The sequence below is a fragment of the Carettochelys insculpta genome, chromosome 2 (assembly GCF_033958435.1).
Source record: "Carettochelys insculpta isolate YL-2023 chromosome 2, ASM3395843v1, whole genome shotgun sequence".
Taxonomy (NCBI): Eukaryota; Metazoa; Chordata; order Testudines; family Carettochelyidae; genus Carettochelys; species Carettochelys insculpta.
In genome coordinates, this window is record NC_134138.1 from 67,309,387 (window position 1) to 67,333,180 (window position 23,794).

The window sequence follows — 23,794 nt, forward strand, 5'->3', positions numbered from 1 at the left end:
AGATACAACCACAGATGTGCACAGTTTACTGTGGTATTGCATTTTGGTGCCACAAATGGAGATACTATCTTTTATTTGTGAACAAGGAGCCAAGCCCAAGGGGCCTAACGTGATACTGGGTAAGGGTTGAATATGCCTGAAGGGGAGCCCAGTGCCTCTCATAAAACACGTACAATTGTATTTTGAATCTCTGCACAATCTGGCGACTTGAACAACTTTTGTTGGGGGAGGAGGCAGAGTACAGCCATTCCCCCTACCCCTCAATATAAGTCCTACCTGTCAAGCCACATTTACCCTTTAAAAAAAAACTGATTGTAGCTTATACTAGCATCCACAAAACTCTTGCCATAGGTCCAGAAGTGAAAGTAAGCAGGTGTGCAGCTCCAGCAATAGCTGGCTGAACTGGGGCAAAAGCCAGCAGGGCCCTATTGAAAGACAAGGTCAGGGACCCCAGGCTGCAATGCACTAGTTCCTGTATGACACTTCAAGTTACTTTCACCCCTGCCTAGGTCTAAACCTGCAGTGACTCTCATCTCCTGCCAAACCAGTTCAGCTGCTGTCTGTGGGATGCCCTGTCCAGAGCCGGAGATGCTGGCAAATTCTTGGCCATGTCTGTCTAGCACCTTGTCTCTTTTGTCCACCCTGTCCCCCTCTTTGCCTTGTGCCTCAACGCAGACCCCAGGGCAGGCAGTGGCGTGGCAGCAGGATAAGAACTGAGGGTTCAGACCAGCTTCTTCAACGTGCAGCTCCTTCTTGGGGTCTTCTTCACGGTTCCTCATGTGTGATTATTGCATCAGGCCCTTAACGAGCCTTCTTCAGCTCCCCATGGCCCAGTTAGCTGAGGCTCATGGACCCGAGCCGGAGCCAGTCGCTCCCAGCTGTCGGCGATAAGGCGCTGCTTACTAGAACACCTCTTCCACTCCCCGGGCTAGCCGAGCACGAGCTCTGAGTCACACTGGGCATGGACCACCTTAAGGGCAGCAGCTGCCCTTCCCCCACCCAAGGAAAACAGGAAGCAAACTGGCTGCCGCAAAGCATTCTAGGAACGATGTCCCCTTCCGCTAACTTCTTCCCTGGCCGACCCAGTGACCAGGAAAAAAGACTGCATTTCCCAGAAACCATTGGGCATCAATCTCGCCTGCCTTCCCCTTTCCCGTCCCCCTTCCGGCGCAGTGCATGATGGTACTGGTAGTTCCTGAATGGTCAATCTCTCATTCCCAGCAGACGGGCTCCGCATGTGGAGAAGACTACAATTCCCGGTGGCTGAGCAGCATCGCGCCTGCGCTGTCTGCGTGGAAGGCCGTTGCATTGCGGGCAACGGCTGGGGCAGTGAAGAAGCAGTGAGCGGTGGTGCCGGTCGCTTCCGCGTTCCGTGGGGGGGTTGGTGCGCCGCGGTTGGGGGAAGGGGTGGAATCCGGCCGTTACTCGGGGGCGAGGGGATGCGCCTGTGAAGGGCGAGGAGCCGGGGGGGAGACTGGCCACGGCGGAGCGATGTCCCAACCGCCACCTCCGCAACAGCCTGTCGCGAAGAAGCGGGACCGGCGCATCTTCTCGGGGACCTGCCCGGACCCCAGCTGCCAGGCGCGCCTGTTCTTCCCGGCCCACGGGCCGCTGAGCAGCGGCAGCATCGAGTGCACGGACTGCGGGCAGCGCCACGAGCAGCGGCAGCTGCTGGGCGTGGAGGAGGTGACGGACCCGGACCTGGTGCTGCACAACCTGCTGCGGAACGCGCTGCTGGGGGTGAGCGGCGGGGGCCCCCCCCGGAAGAACACGGAGCTGGTCAAAGTTATGGGCCTCTCCAACTATCACTGCAAGCTGCTCTCCCCCATCCTGGCCCGCTATGGCATGGACAAGCAAACGGGCAAGGCCAAGCTTCTCTCCGAGATGAACCAGGGAGATGTCTTTGATTGTGCTCTTCTGGGTGACCGTGCCTTCCTCATTGAGCCTGAGCATGTCGACACCATGGGATATGGCAAGGACCGCTCTGGCAGCCTCCTGTACTTGCATGACACCCTGGAGGATATCAAGAAAGCCAACAATAGCCAGGAGTGCCTGATCCCTGTGCACGTGGATGGTGACGGTCACTGTCTGGTGCATGCTGTCTCACGGGCACTAGTGGGCAGGGAGCTGTTCTGGCATGCGCTCCGGGAGAACCTGAAGAAGCACTTCAGGGAGAACCTGAGCCGCTACAAGGCTCTCTTCCATGACTTCATTGATGCGGTAGAGTGGGAGGACATAATCAATGAGTGTGACCCTTTGTTTGTTCCTCCAGAAGGTGTGCCGTTGGGCCTGCGAAACATTCACATCTTTGGTTTGGCCAATGTGCTTCACCGGCCCATCATCTTGCTGGATTCCTTGAGTGGAATGCGTAGTTCTGGAGATTACTCAGCCACTTTTCTACCTGGGCTGATACCAGTAGAGAAATGCATGGGGAAGGATGGCATGTTGAACAAACCTATCTGTATTGCATGGAGTAGCTCTGGACGTAATCATTATATTCCTCTGGTTGGAATAAAAGGTGCTGCTTTACCTAAACTGCCTATAAAATTGCTTCCTAAAGCTTGGGGAGTTCCTCAGGATCTCATTAAAAAGTATATCAAACTCGAGGAGGATGGTTGTGTGATTGGAGGAGATAGAAGTTTGCAAGACAAATACTTACAAAGACTGGTTGCTGCAATGGAGGAAGTTTTCATGGATAAACATGGGATTCATCCTAGTTTAGTAGCTGATGTACATCAGTATTTCTACAGAAGGACTGGTGTAATAGGAGTTCAACCTGAAGATGTTACTGCAGCTGCCAAGAAAGCAGTGATGGACAACCGCCTTCACAAGTGTCTAATCTGTGGTGCCCTTTCAGAGCTTCATGTTCCTCCAGAGTGGCTGGCTCCAGGAGGGAAACTGTATAACCTGGCCAAAAGTACTCATGGCCAGCTGAGGCCTGACAAAAATTACAGCTTCCCTCTGAACAGTTTGGTGTGCTCTTACAATTCTGTGAAGGATGTCTTGGTGCCAGACTACAGTCTGAGTACTTTGACTGCTTGTAACTGGTGTCATGGTACTTTGGTACGTCGTGTGAGAGGAGATGGATCGGTTGTGTATCTGGACGGGGACAGAACTAATACTAGATCCACTGGTGGTAAATGTGGCTGTGGATTCAAGCACTACTGGGATGGTAAAGAATACGACAATCTCCCTGAAGCCTTTCCCATTACTTTAGAATGGGGTGGGAGAGTGGTGAGAGAGACCGTATATTGGTTCCAGTACGAAAGTGATACTACTCTTAACAGTAATGTGTATGATGTTGCAATGAAACTTGTTACCAAACATTTTCCTGGTGAATTTGGTAGTGAGATTCTTGTTCAAAAAGTTGTCAATACAATATTACATCAAACTGCCAAAAAGAATCCTGATGACTATACTCCTGTAAATATCGACGGTGCTCATGCACAAAGAGCTGATGATGTGCCTCAAGGACAAGATGTAGACTCTCAACTTCCAACCAAAATTATTCTTACTGGACAGAAAATGAAAACTTTGCACAAGGAAGAGTTAAATATGAGTAAAACTGAAAGAACTATTCAGCAGAATATTGCAGACCAGGCTTCTGTAATGCAGAAACGGAAAACTGAAAAATTAAAACAAGAACAAAAAGGGCAACCTAGGACTACATCCCCTGGTGCTGTTCGTGATGGGCCATCATCTGCTCCTGCTACACCTACAAAGACCCCTTATTCTCCAACTTCTACAAAAGAAAAGAAGATCCGAATAACAACAAATGATGGGCGACAGTCTATGCTTACATTGAAGTCCACAACCACATTTGTAGAATTACAGGAAAGTATAGCCAGAGAATTTAATATTCCTCCATACTTGCAATGTATTCGCTATGGCTTTCCTCCCAAAGAGCTTCTGCCTCCCAAGGAAGGAATGGAAAATGAGCCAGTTCCCTTGCAGCATGGTGATAAAATAACTATAGAGATCTTCAAAGGGAAGGAAGAAAGCAGTCAGCCTGCTTCAGCACACTCAACCCATGCTGTGAAACATGAAGATGTTGCGGTAACCAGTAAAATATCTTCCAAGGAATTTCAAGAGCAGGTTGATAAAGAAATGTACTCCTTGTGTCTTCTAGCAACATTAATGGGTAAGACTGACTTTTTAATTTGTACTTGATTTGGCTTGTGGAGTATTTGTAGCTAACTGTTTTAACATAATACAGAAAATACTTCCTACTGTCTTTGAGCAGCCCTCTCTGAGCTCATTTCCCCGCCCCCCCCCAAGTCTCTTCTGAAGGTAAGATTTTGTATATAGATAAGTTACTCTACCCACCCCTGCCCAGACTTCAGAGGACACAGGGATGGATACAGGTTAAGTGGATGAGGAGAAAATTATTAGGCTACTTTTGTTTAATTGGAGTTTGTATGCTACCTAAACTCCTTAATTTTGTACAGAGATAAAGGCTTACAGCTTGCCACACCAAAGGTTGCACTGGTCAGTGAAGTTAATGCAACAATGCACCTTTGAAGTTGATGCAACATTATATGTAGAGACAAGGGCTGGGTTTACACTTACCATGAATATCGACAGCTGCCACGCAATTTTAGGTACGCTGATTGCACACCAAAAATCAAATTTGTAGCCATTGATATTCATCTCTATCCCTGCTGCAGAATGCTGATGGGAGCACTCCTCCTGTCAACATTCCTTAATCCTTGTGGCTTGCAAAGAGTTCCAGAGTTGACATTGACCTCAGAATGTCTGCAAAACACTGCCCCCCCCCCCCCCCCAAGAAGATCAAACCGAAGCATTGGATCTTCTATGGCAAGTGTAGACCCAGCCATGGTTAAGAGTGGGAGTTGGGTATTGTAATTGGCTTAATGTAAGCAGCGGAGCAGCAGTAGTCACTGAAGGCAGAAGCTGCATATATTTGAGTTCCAACTCAGCTGCTAAGCTACAGAAGCTTTGCTTGGAAACAGTTGAAAAATGTGACTTTAAGGTCATAATGCCAGAAGAAGGGACTATTTTCAGTTTCCTTTCTCTTGTCGTCTTATTTTCATTTTTTTTTCCCCTTGGCTCAGATGATCCAGACCCTTTTTCAGTGCATCTTTCACTTCCTAAACTTACTCTTCTGGTGATTTGACAAGAGACTGTTTCTAGTACTGGTGGCTTTTATTTTTCCCCTTTTCTGTTTGTTTGTTTGTTTGTTTTCCTCCTCTGTTCTGTCTCCTCTTTCAAGTTGTCTCTGCTCTGTTTCTGTCTCACTAATGCACCAGTGTGCTTAACTGAAACGGCAACAATTCTTTTGACTCATTTATTGCAGGAATTACATTCACTGTAGTACATTAGCCGGACAAGCACACAGAATAGTAATATTTAGAGTATTTTGTTAGAATGGGCGCTCTTTCTTCTTGAATGAGTTAGGCTAAAACAAAGTAAACCATGATATTTAAAAACAAAGTGATTTATAATGAGAGTGTGGTGGCAACTCGTGCTTTACAATTTTGATTTCTTATGAGTCTGTCTACACCCAGATCTCCTGTCTGACAGCATTTTGAACTCAGACAAGATATTGGCTCAGCCTGTGTTCTACAGCCTCATGGGCCCATTTTGGAATAGTGTAGTTAAAAAATTCTTTCCTTTTAAAATGGAGCCCTAAAATACACTCTTGGAAAGTGTAACAGGAAATATTCTTGAAAATAGAGTGTGAATAGAGATATATAGTGCCAGTGTGCATTTTCATTGTTTTCCAAAGACTTCTGTATCAAACTTGCTTTGTTTATAAGTAAAAAATAATAAAATCGTAAACACTACTACTCTCTCGGGGATCTGAGAATCAAGTTATTCTTTGACTCTCACATCAGTAGGTCAAGATTCTGCATTTGCAGCTTGCTTAACAATTTTTTGATGTACAAACAGAAAAGAATCTAGCTCATTCTTATGGCCGTATTAACTTTTCTAGGTTAACAGAATAAATAGTAATACACTTGCTTTTTCTGAAAAGCAAACAGTGATAACAGATTATACAGAACAGAACCATTGAGTAAAATGCTGTTTTTACATAGCCACTCTTCTGATGAAAATCTTACTTTAATGACTTCTAGACAGAATTTGTACTGACAACTGGTTGCTTGCTACTGTATTTCATTAATTCATCAGAAAACTAAGATTTAAAGCAACTTTATGAAAATTTATTTTAATTTCTCATAGGAAAAGATTGTAATATTCTTATGATGGCAAGAGACTGAGCATTTCAGATATGCTTTCAGCCATCATGCTGTGTGCTGCAATATGAATGATTTTTCAGTTGTCACCTAGCTACAGTCTTGATGTCTGAATAGCCTATGTGCCTCATATTACATAGTATTTGCTATTGCCAATAAAACTTTATAAACTTGGATTAGAAGAGGTAGAGAGAAACTTCAGTTTCACGTTTTCATGCTTCCAAGGAAAGTTGGTTTTTGAAAATCTGTTGCTGGTCATTGTGGATGCTGGAAATCTTGTCCAGGGTTTTTTGTGGAAGGAGCACCAGTTCAACCTATTTGTGTGACTAAAAGCTCTCTTCCCAGTGCAAGTATTTCCAGATCAACAATTTAATTAAAAATCTTGACACGCTATCTACAGAGCGTTCATTTATGCTGTGTTCATATAAATTTGAATTTTTTTTACAGAGCTTTAAAATGAACAACTTTTATATTTTGTTTTTAAACTTTTAATGTACACTTCATATAGATCTGTGAAAATGTGGCTCTGGCTTTTTCCACAGTATTTGCCTTGCTTAAAATGTGGATGCCACTCCTCCCCTGGAGCTACTTTCTGTTCCAAAAAGACTTACTCTAACCAGAGTCTCAATGTAACTGCTGGGGGTGTGTGTGTGTGTGTGTGTGTGTGTGTGTGTGTGTGTGTGTGTGTGTGTGTGTGTGTGTGTGTGTGTGTGTGTGTTTTAGGGGGGAAAAAATACAACAGTTTAGTTAAACTACTGCAAAACCCTTTGTGGACTCTCACAATCCTGCTTTAAACCTGTTTAGATCAGTTTATCCAATGCTAACTTACCAGCACAAGACAGTCTACAACCAGGTTTAAACTGCTCAGAGCCTCAGTATAGAAGTTTGCACTAGTTTAACTAACCTAATTTCAAGGCTGATGTTAGTGAAGACAGGACTACTTCTTTGTGTAGACAGGCCAAAACTGAAAGCTCAGGCAGCTGATTTTGTTTAGTGTTCTCTCCTCCTAGTGTCTGAACTGACCATGGAAATATATATTTAAAATAAACATAGATTACACTGTTTTATTCTGTTGAAAGAAAGCCGATGCATATGCTACCTGCCCTTCTTGCAGCCATATCTGAAGTTAAAGTGCACAGGTATGCTCTTAAGAAATCCACTGAGGGAGGTTGGTGGGAGAAACTCCCGTCGATCTTCTTCATTGAGGCTGGCTAGGTAAGTTGATTGGAGATATATCAATTCTAGCTGCGTAATTGCTGTAGCTAGAATTGTGAATCTGCAGTAAACTTGCCTGTGTAGTGTAGACGTAGCCCAATACCTGAATTGTGAAAAGCATTACGGTACTGCTAAAATACTCTATGTGCAGATGTGATTGTGTATTTTCTTCCTCTTCTGTCTGAGATCTCTTCAGTAAAACATCACAATCCTTTCACAGGTTTCTTCCAAAGGCTAACACTAACATGGTGTGTACTCTCTTCTCCATCCTTGTTCTTTCCTGATATATAGTCCTAATTAACGTTACATAAACGTGCTTTTAAACAGCTCTTCTGCAGTGCTTCAAAAATCTGCTTGCTTGGGCTAAACATGAATTTCTCCTGGATGAATGCCATTTAATTCTGCAAAATTAAAGCTTTTAGATTAAGAAGTTTCTAGTTCTTAAGAGACTGTGCAAAGAGAACTCTCCAAATATGAACAGATGCAGACGTAAAATGATGCAGTACTGCCTGAAGCCTTGCAGAGCTGTAGTGCCTGCCTTGCTGTTGGTCAAAGCATTCCCAAGGTGCAGCAGGGTCAAAATTATATTTTATGAGTTCAGTTTCTTTGTTACTCAGAGCCTTTGGGGGGTAACTTTGAAGCTTCAGTTTAGTGCTCCTTGGGAAAGCTCTGAGCAGTGGAATAGACCTGGAGCACTCTAAAAGATATGTCTACTCTGCAACTGAACATTTGTGATTGGTCTGTGTCAGCTGACTTGGCCTCATGGGGCTTGTGGTGTTGATGTCTGGGCTCAGTGTCCCTCTTCTTCAAAGGGTCCTAGAGCCTGGGCTCCAGGCTGGGCTGGTATGTCTACACCACAATTAAATAGCCTCTTAGCCTGATGCTGGCAAGCCCAAGTCCTCTGACCTGGGGGCAGCTACAGATACTTATCTGTCAGAATTATGTTTGGCAGAATTCAATTTTTTAAAAAAATAAATACAATACACAATGAGCAGTGCAAAAATGTTAGTCATTTTAAATTGCAGAAGACATAGTAGCATTTTCTCCATGATCAGTAACATTGATCCTTTGGTTAATTGATGCTGATCTTAATTTTTGAATTTCTGCCTTGCTGTAATTAATAACTTCACATGTCAAATGCACAAAAGATGCTATGATTTGGAGGCATTCATACCCCCTTGTAATTAGACTCTCTTCATACACCGTCTAAGTCTTTTAGAGAAATACGAATGTTGAATTTAACATTAGCAGAATTGTTAGAACCGCATCTTAATTAAATGGAAACAGAAGTTTTATTTCCTGGCAGAGATGTGAAATCATCAAGAATGCTGTAGAGTGTAACATTCGGTAAGCAAAACTGATGAGAAACAAAGTGAAACTGTTGGAAGACTTTACTCACCAAGATAATTAATATGCAGAAAGTAAATACAGCATATCATGAGGGTGAACAGTAAGCGAGTCTTTGCCCACGAAAGCTTATGCTCCAAAATATCTGTTGGTCTATAAGGTGCCGCAAGACTTCTTGTTGTTCTTGAAAACGTTAGTTTTCTCTTTTAATAATGGTAGTTTTAGAAACACAGGTAAGGAAAAACTTAAATGTTTGTTATAATATACTTTTTATAAAATGAGGAACCCTTATCTGAACTTAATTTTGCTTTTCTTTTTAATGGTGCATTAGGTAAAACACTATTCTGTAGCTTAATGCTTGGGGAGTTTCAAAGGCATCTACGTGAAATAAATTCATGTCCTTTCAGTTGGATTTGGGTTCCTGATTCCCTTATTTTCCTTTAAAAATACCAACTTAAAGGAAAGAGTATCTATAAAGGAAGAACATTGTCTGTATTTTTTTAACCTTTCCAAGATTTGGGGTGCACTTAAAGAGGTGATCTGCTCTCTGTAAGATGGGCCTATGTTGTTTAAGAATGGAAAACAAAATAAAAAGCCTAAGAAAATTTGGGCCCACTGATAGTTTCCATCACTGCTTCACTTGTGTAGCCTTTTAAAGACTAACAAAATGATTTATTATGTGATGAGCTTTTGTGGGACAGATCCACTTCTTCAGAAGAATCAAGAAACGGTCTTCTTGATTTGGAAATCTCATCAACTACCAGCCATTCTCAAAATTCCTTTTCCTTTTTTATTTTTTGGTAAGGGAAGCTTTTATAGAGGGAATATAGCAAGACGTATACTTTAAAGTTGCATAAATATTTTCATTGTAAGGGTATGTATGCATTGCATGTAACTTTCACTGGCTATGCTGAAATTTGCCAGTTTTGGTCTCAGCCAGAGAATGAATATTGGAAAGTTTGAACAAAAACATTGTTTAGCCTTTGACTGCAGAATGGGGAAGATAAACTTCTTTTAGTGAACTTGTTTAAGAAGGGCAATGGAATTCGTTGAGGTGTTAAACAGTTTGATTTCATACCATCATAAAAGCTCATGGATATATGCCAAAAATAGTTGATCAGTCCGTTTTAGTTCATATACATTCTACAGACTTATTATATTGGATTGTTGTCTTTAGATGAATAATTTATTTTATATAAGAGCACCTAGAAGTTTCATTCATAGACTAGGACACCCCACCTCCAACTATGCTAGGTGGTGTATAAACAGACTAGAAAAACGCTTCCTACCCCTTTTGAGTTTAGTTTCATATTTCATGATTATGGCAAAACTGAGAAGAGTAAATCTGAGATCTTTTTTGTACGAGCTGTTAATATTTCAGATAATTCAAGGCCCACCTAGATCAGTCTATACTGTGTTAGCATTTAAGCATTACAGATTTGTGGAGTTTGCATTGCAGAAACTGTGAAATGTTATAATTGCTTCTGAAAGGTTAGTGCCAGCTTCTCTGATGGAAGTGATTGAAAGTGTTTTTGAAAACACTAGAGGAGGAAAATACAGGAACAGAAGCAATAGTGTGTTATGTGTTGTCCGAGAGAGAGAAGGTTTTCTTGATGGTATTTCTAACATAACTTCTGAACAGTACATCTGATCAATTCAGAATTTCAGAGAACATTCTAGGCATCAATTGTCAGACCCCAGTCGTTTTTTGTGAAAATCAGAAAAACCAAAAGGGGGAGGGACACTGAAAAATCAGCTTCAGCCCCCCACTCTAATGGTCTGTAGATCAGACCTAGTTCATAACAGCCATTAACAAGTTCTAGCATAAGAATACCTTCCCTTGCCCAGGGTGACTTCTCTCCCAAACCAAAGTCCTTGAAAGTAAGGGAGATGGGGTAGAGTCGATAGACAGGTGGTACACATGGGGTCAGAATGGATTGATTTAAATTAAGGCGATTGAAATCATGATTGAAGTTACCAAAAATGCTAAGACTGACTGTGCTTAGAGTGCACTTAATTTTGGAGTAACCCCATTGAACTCACTGGCACTTCTGTTTTTTGAGAGAAAAAGAACAGAATGGGGTTCTCTTGGAAAGCTGAGTTATGCTGATGTAAATTAGGGAATAGACTTATAAAATCACCACTTTGCTCTGTGGCCATGATAGCCCAAAATAAGGGGTACAGTAGACCCTAAGTTACGCATAGGTTGTGTTCCTGGGCAACCATGCATAACACAAATTTCGCGCAAGTCGGGAGGAGATGGGAACCAGGCTCCTGTCTCCCCTCTGCTTGAAGGAGCCAGGAAACTGGCCAGTTGGTCTGTTTCCTGCACTGGTCAGTTTCCTGGCTCCCGAAATGGTGGGGAGTGGGGAATCAGGCAGCAGCCTGTCTCCCCTTTGCTTGCGGGAGCCAGGAAACTGACCAGTGCAGCAGCTCTGGTTGGTTTCCTAGCTCCTGAAGTGGCAGGGAGCCAGGAGCCAGGTGGCTGCCCGGTTCCCAGCTCCCTGTCACTCACAATTTTGACTTCCGTTAATGCAAGTAATGTGTAAATTGAAATCGTGTATATTGGGGGTCTACTGTACAGTGCTCTACAGTAATAAAAGGTGCTGCACTGTTAAGGGTGGCATCCTTTGGATGAGTTGTAAAACTGATGCAGCAAGCCCAGAGGTGCTGGGGCTATGAATTGTAAAGCCTAGAGGTGCTGCAGCTCAGTATTAGTAAGTCCTGTCACAAATTAAGCAGTGATTCTCGAAAAATTTACCCTGTATCATTAAATATGGCTGCTTGCTTTTTGTTTTACAGGAGAAGATGTTTGGTCATATGCAAAGGGGCTTCCTCACTTGTTTCAGCAGGGTGGGGTGTTCTACAGCATAATGAAGAAAACTACAGGTATGTTTGTTTTTAGCTTTGAGGTTACAGATGTTGAAATCTTGGAGTGTATCTTTTCAAATCTTTAAGAATGAGAAAATTGGGTCTGAGGTATTTGCACTTCAAACATTCCAGTTTTTTTTAATATAGCCAGGGTCTTAGGTTGTACTGCTATAATGCTTTCTTTCAGTTTAACAATGCCATACCAACTTCTGATGCTTCCTTGTTTCTTAGAAGAAATGACATGGAAAAAATTAGTAAAGAACCAGAACGGGAGAAATGAAGTAAGCATGGTTTTTGTGAAGACATATTGAGGTTAAAATTATTAAAATCTGTAAGAATTCACATGCCAAAAATATACATATGTGGCTGCAGAACCATGGAAATCCACAGGATAGGACCTTGCATGGCTTGATACTGATTGTAGTCTCTTCTTTTGCTCTATTTTGAAAGAGTGTTAAAATATACCAGGTGTTCATTAATTTTCTTACACTCACTTTAAGACAGGAACTACAGTTAACTGTCTGGTTTTTATGTTTGCTTGTATTCTATTTCCTGAAATCCTGTTCTGTAACTTTTTAGAATAGGGGTTCTCAACGTGTGTGGTGATCACAAAAGGGTTGCCAACATTTGTCTGTGTGTTTACAAGCTGGTTCCCATTCTTTGTAGCCAACTGAAGCATGTTTATTTAGCGAATCTTTTTCAGTCATAGAAATTAACCTTTTGCAGAGGAACCTTTTGAATGTCTGCAAGAAACTGCCTCTTTAAAAATGACATTTGGCAAGATTCTTCAATTCTTACAAGGGAAACATGTAAGCAGTTGTGTTGAGTTAAAAAAACAAACAAACAAAAAACCACCCCATGGAATGAAAAACCGTTTTGCTCCCTTTCTTAGATTACAGAAGAAATCACTGGCTCTCTGAACTGAATGTCTGAGAGGCAGGAATTAGAACTTGTGTAATGGACGAATGCTGCTTTCAGTTTTGTTGCATTTGTTCACTGGCCCTTTCTCTCCAGATAATCAGAATTGTAGTAAACTACATCATTGCTGGCTCCATTGCACAAAGAATCTGAAGCCAAATGCGCCTCCATTGTGTCCGCCTTAAAGAACTGATTTACCAGAATATAAGCACTTTGGAGTCTGCAACTGCATTTTATGCGGTTGCTTAGGTTGCACAAGAAACCATCAGTTGAAGAGTCAAATCCCAACAGTTCTTGACCTTTTGTGTAATTTCCTTGCATTCTTACTAATAGAAGTACAGTGCTCAAATGCCAAAGTGATGGGCACAATGTTGGAACTTAAATACAATCTGCATGACTAGATACTTTTTAAGTTTTAAAGTTTTAAAATATTAAATTGGGATGCTTCATAGTAGCAGTAAACCTGGCAGTTGCGTAAAATATTGTTGGCAGCTGTTTCCAGGCATGAAGAGAAGTTACCCAGAATTAAAGTTTGACTTCTAAAATTGTCTCTGTACGGCTGTGTATCTCCAATTAATTTTTCTGAGCAGTATAAATAAGGAAAATAGCTTCTGTATATTGGCTACTCTTTTTCTGCTGAATACATTAAGAGAATTGAGTTTGTCATAGAATCACAGAATACTAGAACTGGAAGGGACCTTAAAAGGTCCTCAAAGTGCCATAGTTTTGTGTGGCATGAATCTGTAGACTGAGGAAATAATGATTTTTTTTTTTTTAAATATGTAGACATTTTGAGAGTTCTGGTCTTTACAGGTGGTATTGTTACTTTCCATATTTGGAACGGATGTTCTTTCAGAATTAGAATATGCCAGTAATTTGACAAATGCAAAAGACCAAAGCAAGCAGATAGAACAGTCTTGGTTATTCTCTACAGAAGCTAATTTTAGAATCTGAGAAAAGAGTTATCTATATGGGAAATAATGTTTCCTTGTTAGAAGTTACGCTGTTAGTAGTACTTGATTCTCTTTAAGTTCCCTCTCTGAAATATTAGGCTTTTCTTACCAAGTCTTGGCATTCATAGTGCAGCTAAATTCTTGTGGTATCACCTAGATTGGCACTTGCTCTACTGCTTTCTCACCTCTTGATTTATTTCTAGATCCTGTTTTGCCAATTCAGTTAAACTCTTGATTCTGGGTTGCAATAGCTGTATCACATCAATTCTCTTTTCACTGTATATTAAATCAACTTTTATAATAGTTAATCTAGTTTTATAGTAGAGTATAGATGTTAACCTCCTAGACCCTGTCCAGGCCTTTCAAACGTCAAAGGAAATAGGCTTTTATGGAAGCTTTCTTAAAACTAGCTGTATGTTGTAGAACCTGTGAAGTTAGACCTCAAGTATATAAGCTGTTTTTCGCACCTCACAGCTCCATATTATTTCATCAGGCTTACATCTGAAAAAATCCTTCCATTGAGAAATGAGAAATAATGTCTTGGGTTCATGTACACTCCAGATGAGTGATTTTCCATGTGTTAGGGAGAAACCCATTTATGTTGAGGGATTTGGGAAATATTGTGAGCGTGTTTGTTAGAGGACTCTTATTTTAATTTCAAGAACTTGACGCTACTGGTGTGCACACGTGTGTGTGTGTGGGTGTGTATACACACCTCCAGGTGTGTTAAATCTGACTGCCCTATAAGAAAGACAGAGATGTGTAATTCTTGAAGTACTTAGAGATCACTAAGGAGGATAGCAGTTTGAGGCTAAATTCTGCTTTTGGGTGAAGACATGTATCTCCCATTGGCATCATGGAAGCTGTGTCCATGTAACTCTTCTGAAGACCAAATTTGGCCTGTCGTCTCTTTGCAACTCTCTGTGGATCAGTAGCCATGGAAGCTGTTTTCAGCCAAATAGGCCCTTACGTTGACTAACTTGATTTGTAATAAGTGATCAGCTATTTATACTTGTCATTGTCTTTTCAGTGCTCACTGTTAAACTATGAATTTAACATATTTCAAATTATTTAATTGCCTTTTTTTGGTTGATTCCCCAAAATGATTGCTTGACTTCTTTCTATTTGAAACAAAGAAATTTTGGCTTTTCTGTATTTTTCTATCCTTGAATAGTTCCTGCTTTTTTCCTGCATTGCAGGAATATAAAGAAAATGCCACAAATGTACCCATTCTTGCTGCTTTTCTGATATTGGAAAAATGCGTAGGTCTATTATAAGAGTTGCAGTGAAAAGAACTGGCTCAGGCAGTGCTGTAAAATCTTCATTGGCAGATGATCCCTAGGCCATAGGTCAACAAACAGCACTAAAATGTTGTCTTACTGCTCATACTCCAGCGCTGCATGTATCCCGTAAGAGCTCGTTCAAGTCTGTTCTATGATGACAACTGAAATCCTCTGAAATATTGGGTTGTGAGCAACTTGTGAACTCAATCAAAATGACTGAGTCATGTTCCAACCTTGCTTGAACCATGCCTGGCAGAAACCTCACAGAATCAAATGGGCAATAGAGTGGTAGATCACCAAACATAGTTTTTAACACAAGTCACGTTTCTTTAAAAACAAACAAAAAGAAGCTGCACGACTTCTAGGCTCACTTCATGTAGTGGACTGAGACATAATTCTGTGACTCAGATATTTCTCTTTCTGAAAAGAAGATAAGTATTAAAATCCATATTTTTTAAGAATTAAATGCTGTCAGGTATATATCTTACTAAAATCCCTCTAGGCACACTAATGCAGAAATCTTCCTGGTAATACACACTCCCTGTCCTACTTCTAGTGACTGAGAGTGTGTCTACAGTGCAGTTAAAAATCTGTATCTGGTCTGTGCCTGCTGATTAGAGTTAAGAGGTTATTTTATTGCAAGATAGATGTTCCCACTCAGGCTGGAGTATGAGCTCCAGGACCCTACAAGGTGTGAGAGTCCCAGAGCTAGGGCAACCACCCATCCTGGAATAGGTATACTGTAATTAAAACAGCTCCTTAGCCAAAGCCCCATGAGCTTTAGTCAGCTGGCACAGGCCAGCTGCAGGTGTCAAACTGAAGTGTAGACATACAAAAATGTAAGCTGCGCATGTCTACTCCGGGTCTCTCTAACTGGAAATATTTGACTAAAATTTTTGACATTTTACCTCCATCTGGCCTCAGTTTAATGTTAATTTTGTTATTTCAAATTGCTGCCTCTTGTAGTGCTCATTGAGAAGTGTCATGTTCTTGTGGGATTTTGCAATTCTATACTGAACGCTTGTGTGTTTTCCACCAGTGGTTCTCAACCTTTTTTGGACTAAAACCCATTTGTAAACACTGATGGCAAATGCTGATCTAGTAAATAGCTAAAGTAGAAACACAAGTATTTTGGCCCCAAAATACTTACTAACCAAACCTATACATAATAACAGCAAGTTAATGTGCCTGCCAGTAACAGTGCAGAGGGGAAGGTGACAGTACTGCATACCATGCCACCTAGCCAGCTCTCTAGTCAGTCCAGCTCTAAAGGCAACACCATTGCCAGCAGCAGCTCAGAAGTAAGGGTAGCAATATCATTATGTACAGTATTAATACACAGTGAAGTACAAGCAGTGTCTTTTAAAAAAGTATATTAAAATATCTATTTTTAAAGTTAGTTTGTGACCCTTTCATTTATTCTTGCAAAAATCCACTTTTATGTCAGAACTCATTGTTTGAAAATTTAGACTATCCTAAACTCAACTCTGCCTTAGTGCTTATTTAGTGTTAATTTAAACAAGAGTAGTACTAGCATCCTGTAAATGCTTGTTTGAAACTAGCTGCTTTAACCTAAGCTGTGCTGCATCTACACACAAGGCATTAGAAAAACTTAGAGACAACTAGATTGTATACTGTGATCTAGTGTAAGTTTTGTCCTTGCCCTATGATGATGGTCTTCTGATACTTGAGGCTACTCACTTTATTTCCCTTTTTTGTCCTTGTGTTTTGGTCAACAATGTTCCAGCTAATACAAATCTTTTTTTTTTTTTTTGAATGTCATGTGATATGTAAAGATAGAAAATCCATGCTCCAAAAAATTTACAGTTTGAGAATGAGGGTACTAAAAGACCCCCTAAGTCACATTTTCAAAAGTGATGTAAGCATGTAGGAAGCTATGCCATACTGACTTTAATTGAAATTCAAAATCCTCATCTAGGTGCTTTTGAAAACTATCCCTACTGCTCTTAAATTACTAGCTAGGCTCCTTAGTGAGGACATTCTGCAGACACTCAGCGTGATACCTAAAAAAGCATTACCCAGCCTTGGCATTCAGACTTGAAGTCTAATTGTTTAGTAGTGTGTACTCTTCCACTGAATCAGAGCCAGCTTCTTGAAACTTAGAATGGCTGTTCAAAAGCAAAATTATCTGAAATGAAGTTCCTTCTGAAGAGAGAGTCCCTGCCATAAAACCAGCCGTTTGCAGCCTATTAGTTGTCTTGGCTAAGCATATTTTGCAGCTTTCAGCTTCATACCCCACCCCTCTGCGGAGTAAGCAAGGAGTTGTATACTTTGTCATGTATTCTTTGTTCCAACCTACAGCGGTTCATCTGTGTGTGTTTGCTGTAGATCAGCACAGAATGCTTACTTGAAATGTAGGAGTCACTGTACATCAAGTCTTCTGATCACACTTGAATAGGTCTACTATAATCACTTTATTACTTTCTGATGCGGTAACTAATATTTTGAATTTGACTGCATAATTGAAGTTTTTTTTTATAGGAAAAATGCTCTTAACACTGTTGATTTTTCCCCATCTTTTCCATAGGTCTGGCCGATGGCAAGCACTGTACTTTTCCTTACCTGCCTGGTAAAAGCTTTGTGTACAATGCCGCAGAAGATAGATTAGAGCTGTGTGTGGAAGCTGCTGGGCACTTTCCTATTGGTCCTGATGTTGAAGACTTGGTTAAAGAGGCATTAAGTCAAGTACGAGCAGAGGCTACTTCAAGAAGCAGGGAAGCGAGCCCTTCACATGGACTTCTGAAATTAGGTAGTGGTGGAGTAGTAAAAAAGAAGTCTGAGCAACTGCATAATGTAACTGCATTTCAGGGAAAGGGTCATTCACTAGGAACTGCATCTAGTAGTCAACAACTTGATCAAAAAGCCAGGGAAACACCACTTTTAAGAAAGCATAGCACAGAAACAGACTTCAGTCCCACTAAAATAGAGCCTTCTATATACACAGCTGCTCCTGGTAACAGTGAGCTTATCCGCATGGCTCCTGGAGTAGTGACAATGAGAGACAGCAGACAGCTTGACCCTACCTTGGTTGAGGCTCAGCGAAAAAAGTTACAGGAAATGGTTTCTTCTATTCAGGCATCAATGGACAGACATCTGCGGGATCAGAATGCAGAGCAGTCAGCATCAATCGATTTGTCGCAAAGGAAAGTAGAAGCAGTGAGTTTATCACCCAAAACTGGGAGCATTCAGGCTAATTTGCCTGAATCTTTTTCTGTAACAGGTGGTACTGAAAATTCAAATACAGAAACAACTGCTGGCAATGTGATAAATTCAATGGGTGCAACATTCCATGCAAGACCTAAAGCACACAAAGGAAATTCTGTTGAGGAGGCTGAGGAGATGGATAGTCAAGATGCAGGGATTGCTAATACAACTGAGCCAATGGATCACTCTTGATTGGTTGAAAGCTGATAAGGATAGAGATTGCTGTTCAAATGTAATGTTTATTGGCTGGGCCACATAAAATGATTAGTCATTAAATCTTGTATGTTTCAAAGATTATATCTTCTTATCCAGTGCATGATAGCAAGTGTGTGGCTGGCAATAGCTTTTAATATTCCATGCTGCTGCCCAGGCTGGCTCTCAGTTAAGTGCAAATTAGCTGTTAGAAAATGCACTGAGATGAATATCTGCTGTAGATGTGGGTTGTTGAAAGTTCTTTGTAATTTTAGTTTCATGAAAGTCTTAAAATTTAAACCCATGTGAGATTCTTAGTGCTAGTAAAAATACAAAATTGGTAAAGTCATTGTGTTATCCCTGAAGTCTGTGCTCACTCAAAATTATAGTGTAAACAGACATTTACATTAATTTCAGAAGAACAACTGAAATTAAATTGTATGTTCAACTTCATAAAACAATATATACAACACTTTAATTACATGATGCTGGCATTCCCTCAGATTTAAACACTTGCACCTATGTTCCTGTATGTGCTTGTCAGAACCTAGGAATATGAATAATTGTAATTAAATGCTCAAAGATCTGCATATTGTCAGCTTGAGCAAGATTAGGAAAAAAAGGCTAGTTAGTGTAAGATGAAGACAAAGCGAATGTGATGCAGTTAAGCATGGCTGTCTGAGCCAACAGAGTCATTTCACTGCTCTGTTAAGTGATAGCATGCACTTTTTTGCCATGCAATATTTTGATTGTGGGGTGGAGGAGAGAGGGGTTAGCAAGTGTTGTAAAAAGTTACAACAGCTCAATAGCAAATCAGTAATGATTTTGATCATTAGCACTGGTAAATGGTGGCTATAGTTAGTAATGACTAATATTTTCAGCGCATGAGGAAATAACAGAATTCGCTAGAAAGAAATAGTTCTTGAATGAATTGCATTGATATAAAATGTTCTACAGTGATAGGTGAGCTTCACAAAGCTCATTTTTTAAACTTCAAGGAAACAGGAAATGTGTTCTGTTTAAATGCCCATAAAGACTACTGTTTCTATAGGCTTCGCTTCAGTTTGTATGCAGATTTCCCTGCATCAGTTCATGATAAAGCTGGTATCCATGTAAGTACCACATTCATCAGGTCTACAGTGATAGTTCTTAAGGAGCAGTCCCAGTGCATACTCCATAGAGATGGAATGTTTATCTTTGATATCTCACTTTGCCTTCTATTTGTATATTCATATTTTAAGTGCATTATTGCTGCTTCCTCTGATGTAAGCTAAAATGGATTAGGCAAATGATGTTAATACAGCTTCAAAGGAATTTAGAACATTTATAACGTGAAGTCACTGCGTGTACACATGGGTTTTTACTAGTTCCACAGATATTGTTTTTATTATAAACAGTTTGTATTCAGAAAAAATATCTCCTCACTTTTTACATTTATAGTCACATCAACAAAAGCCAATTCTAAGCACTGTTACGATAAACGTCCCTAATTGAGAGGACATATTTTGATGGAAAAAGTACCTGAAGTTAGTCACTTAAAATACAGTCCCAATTTAGTTAAATTATTAGTAATTAAAACATCACATATTGGCTTTATTTTCATACAGGGAATAAATATTTAATAAGGTAGTGCACTATTTGCATGTAAAACATGAAAATCACCTTTTCATGAATGAATATTAACTTAAAAGATACCCTTTTGATAACTTAATCATTCGGTTGAGCATTGCAATACATGATGTAAACTTGGCACCAAAATTGGTCTCTCTGGTGCATTGATTAACTGACAGTGCTTATTCAGTGAGAAATAGGGTGCACAAGAAGCAACTGGAAGCTTGCCATAACCTCAGACTTGGCATTAGTGTCCATTGCTGCAGCCTCGCTATTTGGAGGCTAGAGATAGAAATGGAATGTGGAGACAGACAGCACAAGCTTCCACATGGTGGGAGGTGTTAGAATAAGGGACTAACAACGATATAGTGTTCCCAGAAATCACTATAAATGAGTGGGGGCTGAGAGGAGGTACCTGGGTGGCTCTGATTTTTAGTGAGTCAAGCTGACACGGGACTTTCTTAAACACACACTAAGATCTCTTCAGTGAAAAGGAGAGCGAAACCTACCCCATAAGTAAAATATATGATGGGTGTTGGGACAGTCAGGTATTTCCAAAGCATTTTAAAGTTTATTACAGACCATCCCTCTGAATAGAACTAAGAAAGGCATGATCTGTCAGCTACCTCTTGCATCTTCAGGGGGGACGGCATAGATAATGTGTGTATGCATGCACATCTTATTGCTTGAAGAAGAAGCTTCAGTGCAGTTTTGACTTTGGTTTTGTTTGGTTTATTCTGTTAAATCTTTCCACTCCCCCTTCCTATATGAAGAGAAATTAAATAGATGCAGATTCTTGTCTGGGGCCCATCACAAATCATGTCTCTCAGATGTGAGCACTCCTAGCTTCATAGAAGCTTGCAGTAAATGTGCATATTTCTTTGTAGTTTTCTTTATTTCTGTTAACTTTCTGATGCATTTAATTATCAGCGTTTGCTTATGTTGGAAGGCCATCTTACTAAAAAGTAAACTTCGCTTTCATCTGTGCCCTGGGAAGGTGTATATCTGTATGAAAGAAATTAAAGAGCATTAATACTTGTCAGTTTGGGTGAATGTAGCATTTGAACTCTAGTAGACCTAATATAAGGAAATATAGTTTGATATATGTATACACACACACATCTGTCTTTCTACCATTTGTGTGCTTGTCATCTCTTCCCCAAGAGAGTCAGGAAAATGCTGGCTTGGGGAGAACTTTAGTGACATAATAGTGGTTAATAAAGCTGTGTGAACAAGGCTTCTCTCAAAACATGCAAAGATCAGTCAGTATAGTTTATTATCAGGTCCACTACTACTTGCTACAGAGTCATTAGTGTAAAATTCAGTGAGTCACACTTTGGGGCAACTGTACCAGTTATTATCCCAGCCAGAATCTGCTGACTTGTACTTGGTGTGCTCAGCAAATGAGGCTAACTTTTGGAGTATCCCAAGCTCTGTTGATGGTTAATATATGTAATTTGAATGAGAGGGAAGCAGGCTCTTTCACTATGCCATGGCCCACCACAAAGACTTACTAACCTAGGAATTGGAATCCAGATTATTGGACAAATGCTTCGGAATCAATATCAGTATGCATTATTGGAAACCAGTGGAGTACAGCATGCAGTTAGCTTTACAACCAGAGGCAAGATTTTAACAGTATTGTTATAATGGTTGGCTATGAATAAGTACTTGCTGCTGCTTTATATTTCTCTGGGAGCTAATATTTGAATTTCGTTGCTTGAGTGGAATACAGATTGATGTACCTTTCTTAAAATGCTGCATTAATGACTATAATATATTCTTTGGGACAACTTCTCTTTGCAATCACAAAGACTCATTCACACAGTAGACTTTTTTGACCCTTTCAAATTTAAAAAGTATATTATCAGATGTAAAACATATAGCAGAATTTAAAGCATTCTGATCATATTTAAAATTAAAGGCAGTCCTTTATTTTACATATTTTTGTGTGGTTTAATACTTAAGTGGAATTTTTAAAACCACAGATTGAACATGTGAACATAAAACAGCTCTTTGTAAGGATTATACGGCTGTGTTAGTGTCTAAACAAGGTTTTTGTAGCCTCCAAGAGAATACTCTGGCAAAGTTCACAAAAGTACATCGGCTCAGCGGTATGTGCTAACTCCAAACAAAGGGCATATTTTTAAAACCAAAGTGTTTTAATTTAAAATCTTCGAAATATGCTTAAAGAGGATACCCCTAAAAACTAGCTCCCTAATTCTGCCTTTTCATTGGAAAACACTGGAATGTTGGATATCACAATTCGAATTTTGATATTTAGAAGTGCAGGAGTTTCAGCATTATGCTCTAACAAAACTGAACAAAATGTGAATGATTGAGGAAAATGCCATTGTTTGTACATTTGTTTGGCATCTGACAAGTTTTTTAAATTATGGAGTCTACATACATTTGTAGTACAATATTAACATGAAGTTGAGCCTCCTGCTAAGAGCACCAGTGGTGATTTGTTTAATGTTGTTTTGCTTGTGAATATCAGTTATTAAGTATTTTCAATTTTAAGATATTGCATAAAATCTGTATAATGCAGAATTCCCTCTGAGCCCTTATACCTGTGGTAGAGCAATAAAAGATTGAAACATGATTGGTATTTTCAGATTTATTTTATTTTTAATGAGGATTATTGTCAAGAAACTGAAAAGAGTGCACTATTTGGAGGTAATGCTATTTAAAAATATGTATAAATAAGCATTAATAGTGTATATATTTAGAAAACAAATCTTTTTAAACAGTAAGTGCTTTACCTGTTGAATTAAAAATAAATTAGCATCATACATTGTACCATCTTCACAGCAGTGGCTGTTACCCAGAACATTTTGGTTTGTTTTATTTGTGATTCCTGTACTAATTACATTTGGTTTTTATCTGTAATGTAACAATAGTGTATTATAACAGTATATAGTGTACTATACTACACTTCACTGTACAGTATTTGGAATTTTCTTTGATTGCTATATTAAAACTATAAGTTAAAATGTCTGCTTCTACTTTATAAGTACAACTTTTTGCTTAGCCTTTTACACTTCAGATTTTGTTAATCTTTTCAATTAAAATTGCTTACCTTTTTAAAAAAAAAAAAAAAATCAGGGTCAAGGGGGAGGTTCTTAATGCCATTAACTATTAGTACACCTAAATTTGTCACGTGCTACTTGCACCCAGTAGTAGTAATACATAAAGGGAAAATAACTTCTCATGTGGTTCTGTATTAGTTTGTTTAGTGACACTTCTGGTTTAAGGACTTGTTTTTCTTTAGAGTGAAAGTGAAACATTTCAACATTTAGTTCAACCTCTGACCTGTTTTGAATACTTCAGTAAATACTTCATGCAGCTACACTTAGAAAGCTGTCAAGGGCCCATTAAAGATAGGAGTTAATGTGCACTAGTGCTGAATTCTGAAGGGTTTTGAACATAAGAAGATGGCATTTGGAGAAGAAAGTAATGAAATCAACATGAGACCAAGTAGGATATTCAAAGTAAACATACATCTTGGGATATGAAGTAGTGAACTTAAAATCTTATAGATAAGAGTAAAATTTATAAAGAATGTCTGTATACGTATACGTAAATATAAAATAATAGCAGCAATGGATTATTTTGGTGATGGGGACCTAACATTTAGACATCCTACCAATACTTGAGTAGTGCTAGGTTTTCTATACCTCTAATGTCTAAAATACCTCTGCTGTTTCTACTTGCTATAAGTGACCCTTTCGTCTGAAAACAGGGTTGGCAAAAATTGCATTGTAAAATTCCAAGTGTGTCTGGATTGGAGCTGGTGCGTATAGCTGACCTTTTAAAGATAAACTTGATCTGAGAACCCAAAACTATTTTTGTTCTGAATTAAACATTTTACTTTATCTGCAAGAAAACACTTTTCACGTAAAAAGGAAGGAAGGCCTACATGTACAAAACTGCTAGAGGAGGTGTTTGTGTTTGTGAC

The 23,794-nt window shown here is 39.7% G+C and overlaps 1 protein-coding gene across 1 annotated transcript; it reads left to right on the plus strand.

The window, feature by feature from the left end:
• The first annotated feature begins 1,448 nt into the window (after nt 1-1,448).
• On the plus strand, nt 1,449-22,810 carry VCPIP1 (valosin containing protein interacting protein 1). Its single transcript, XM_074987123.1, has 3 exons — nt 1,449-4,141; nt 11,583-11,669; nt 17,354-22,810. The coding sequence occupies exons 1-3, from the start codon at nt 1,492-1,494 to the stop codon at nt 18,220-18,222; spliced, it is 3,606 nt and encodes a 1,201-aa protein (XP_074843224.1). The 5' UTR covers nt 1,449-1,491; the 3' UTR covers nt 18,223-22,810.
• Nucleotides 22,811-23,794: the final 984 nt, after the last annotated feature.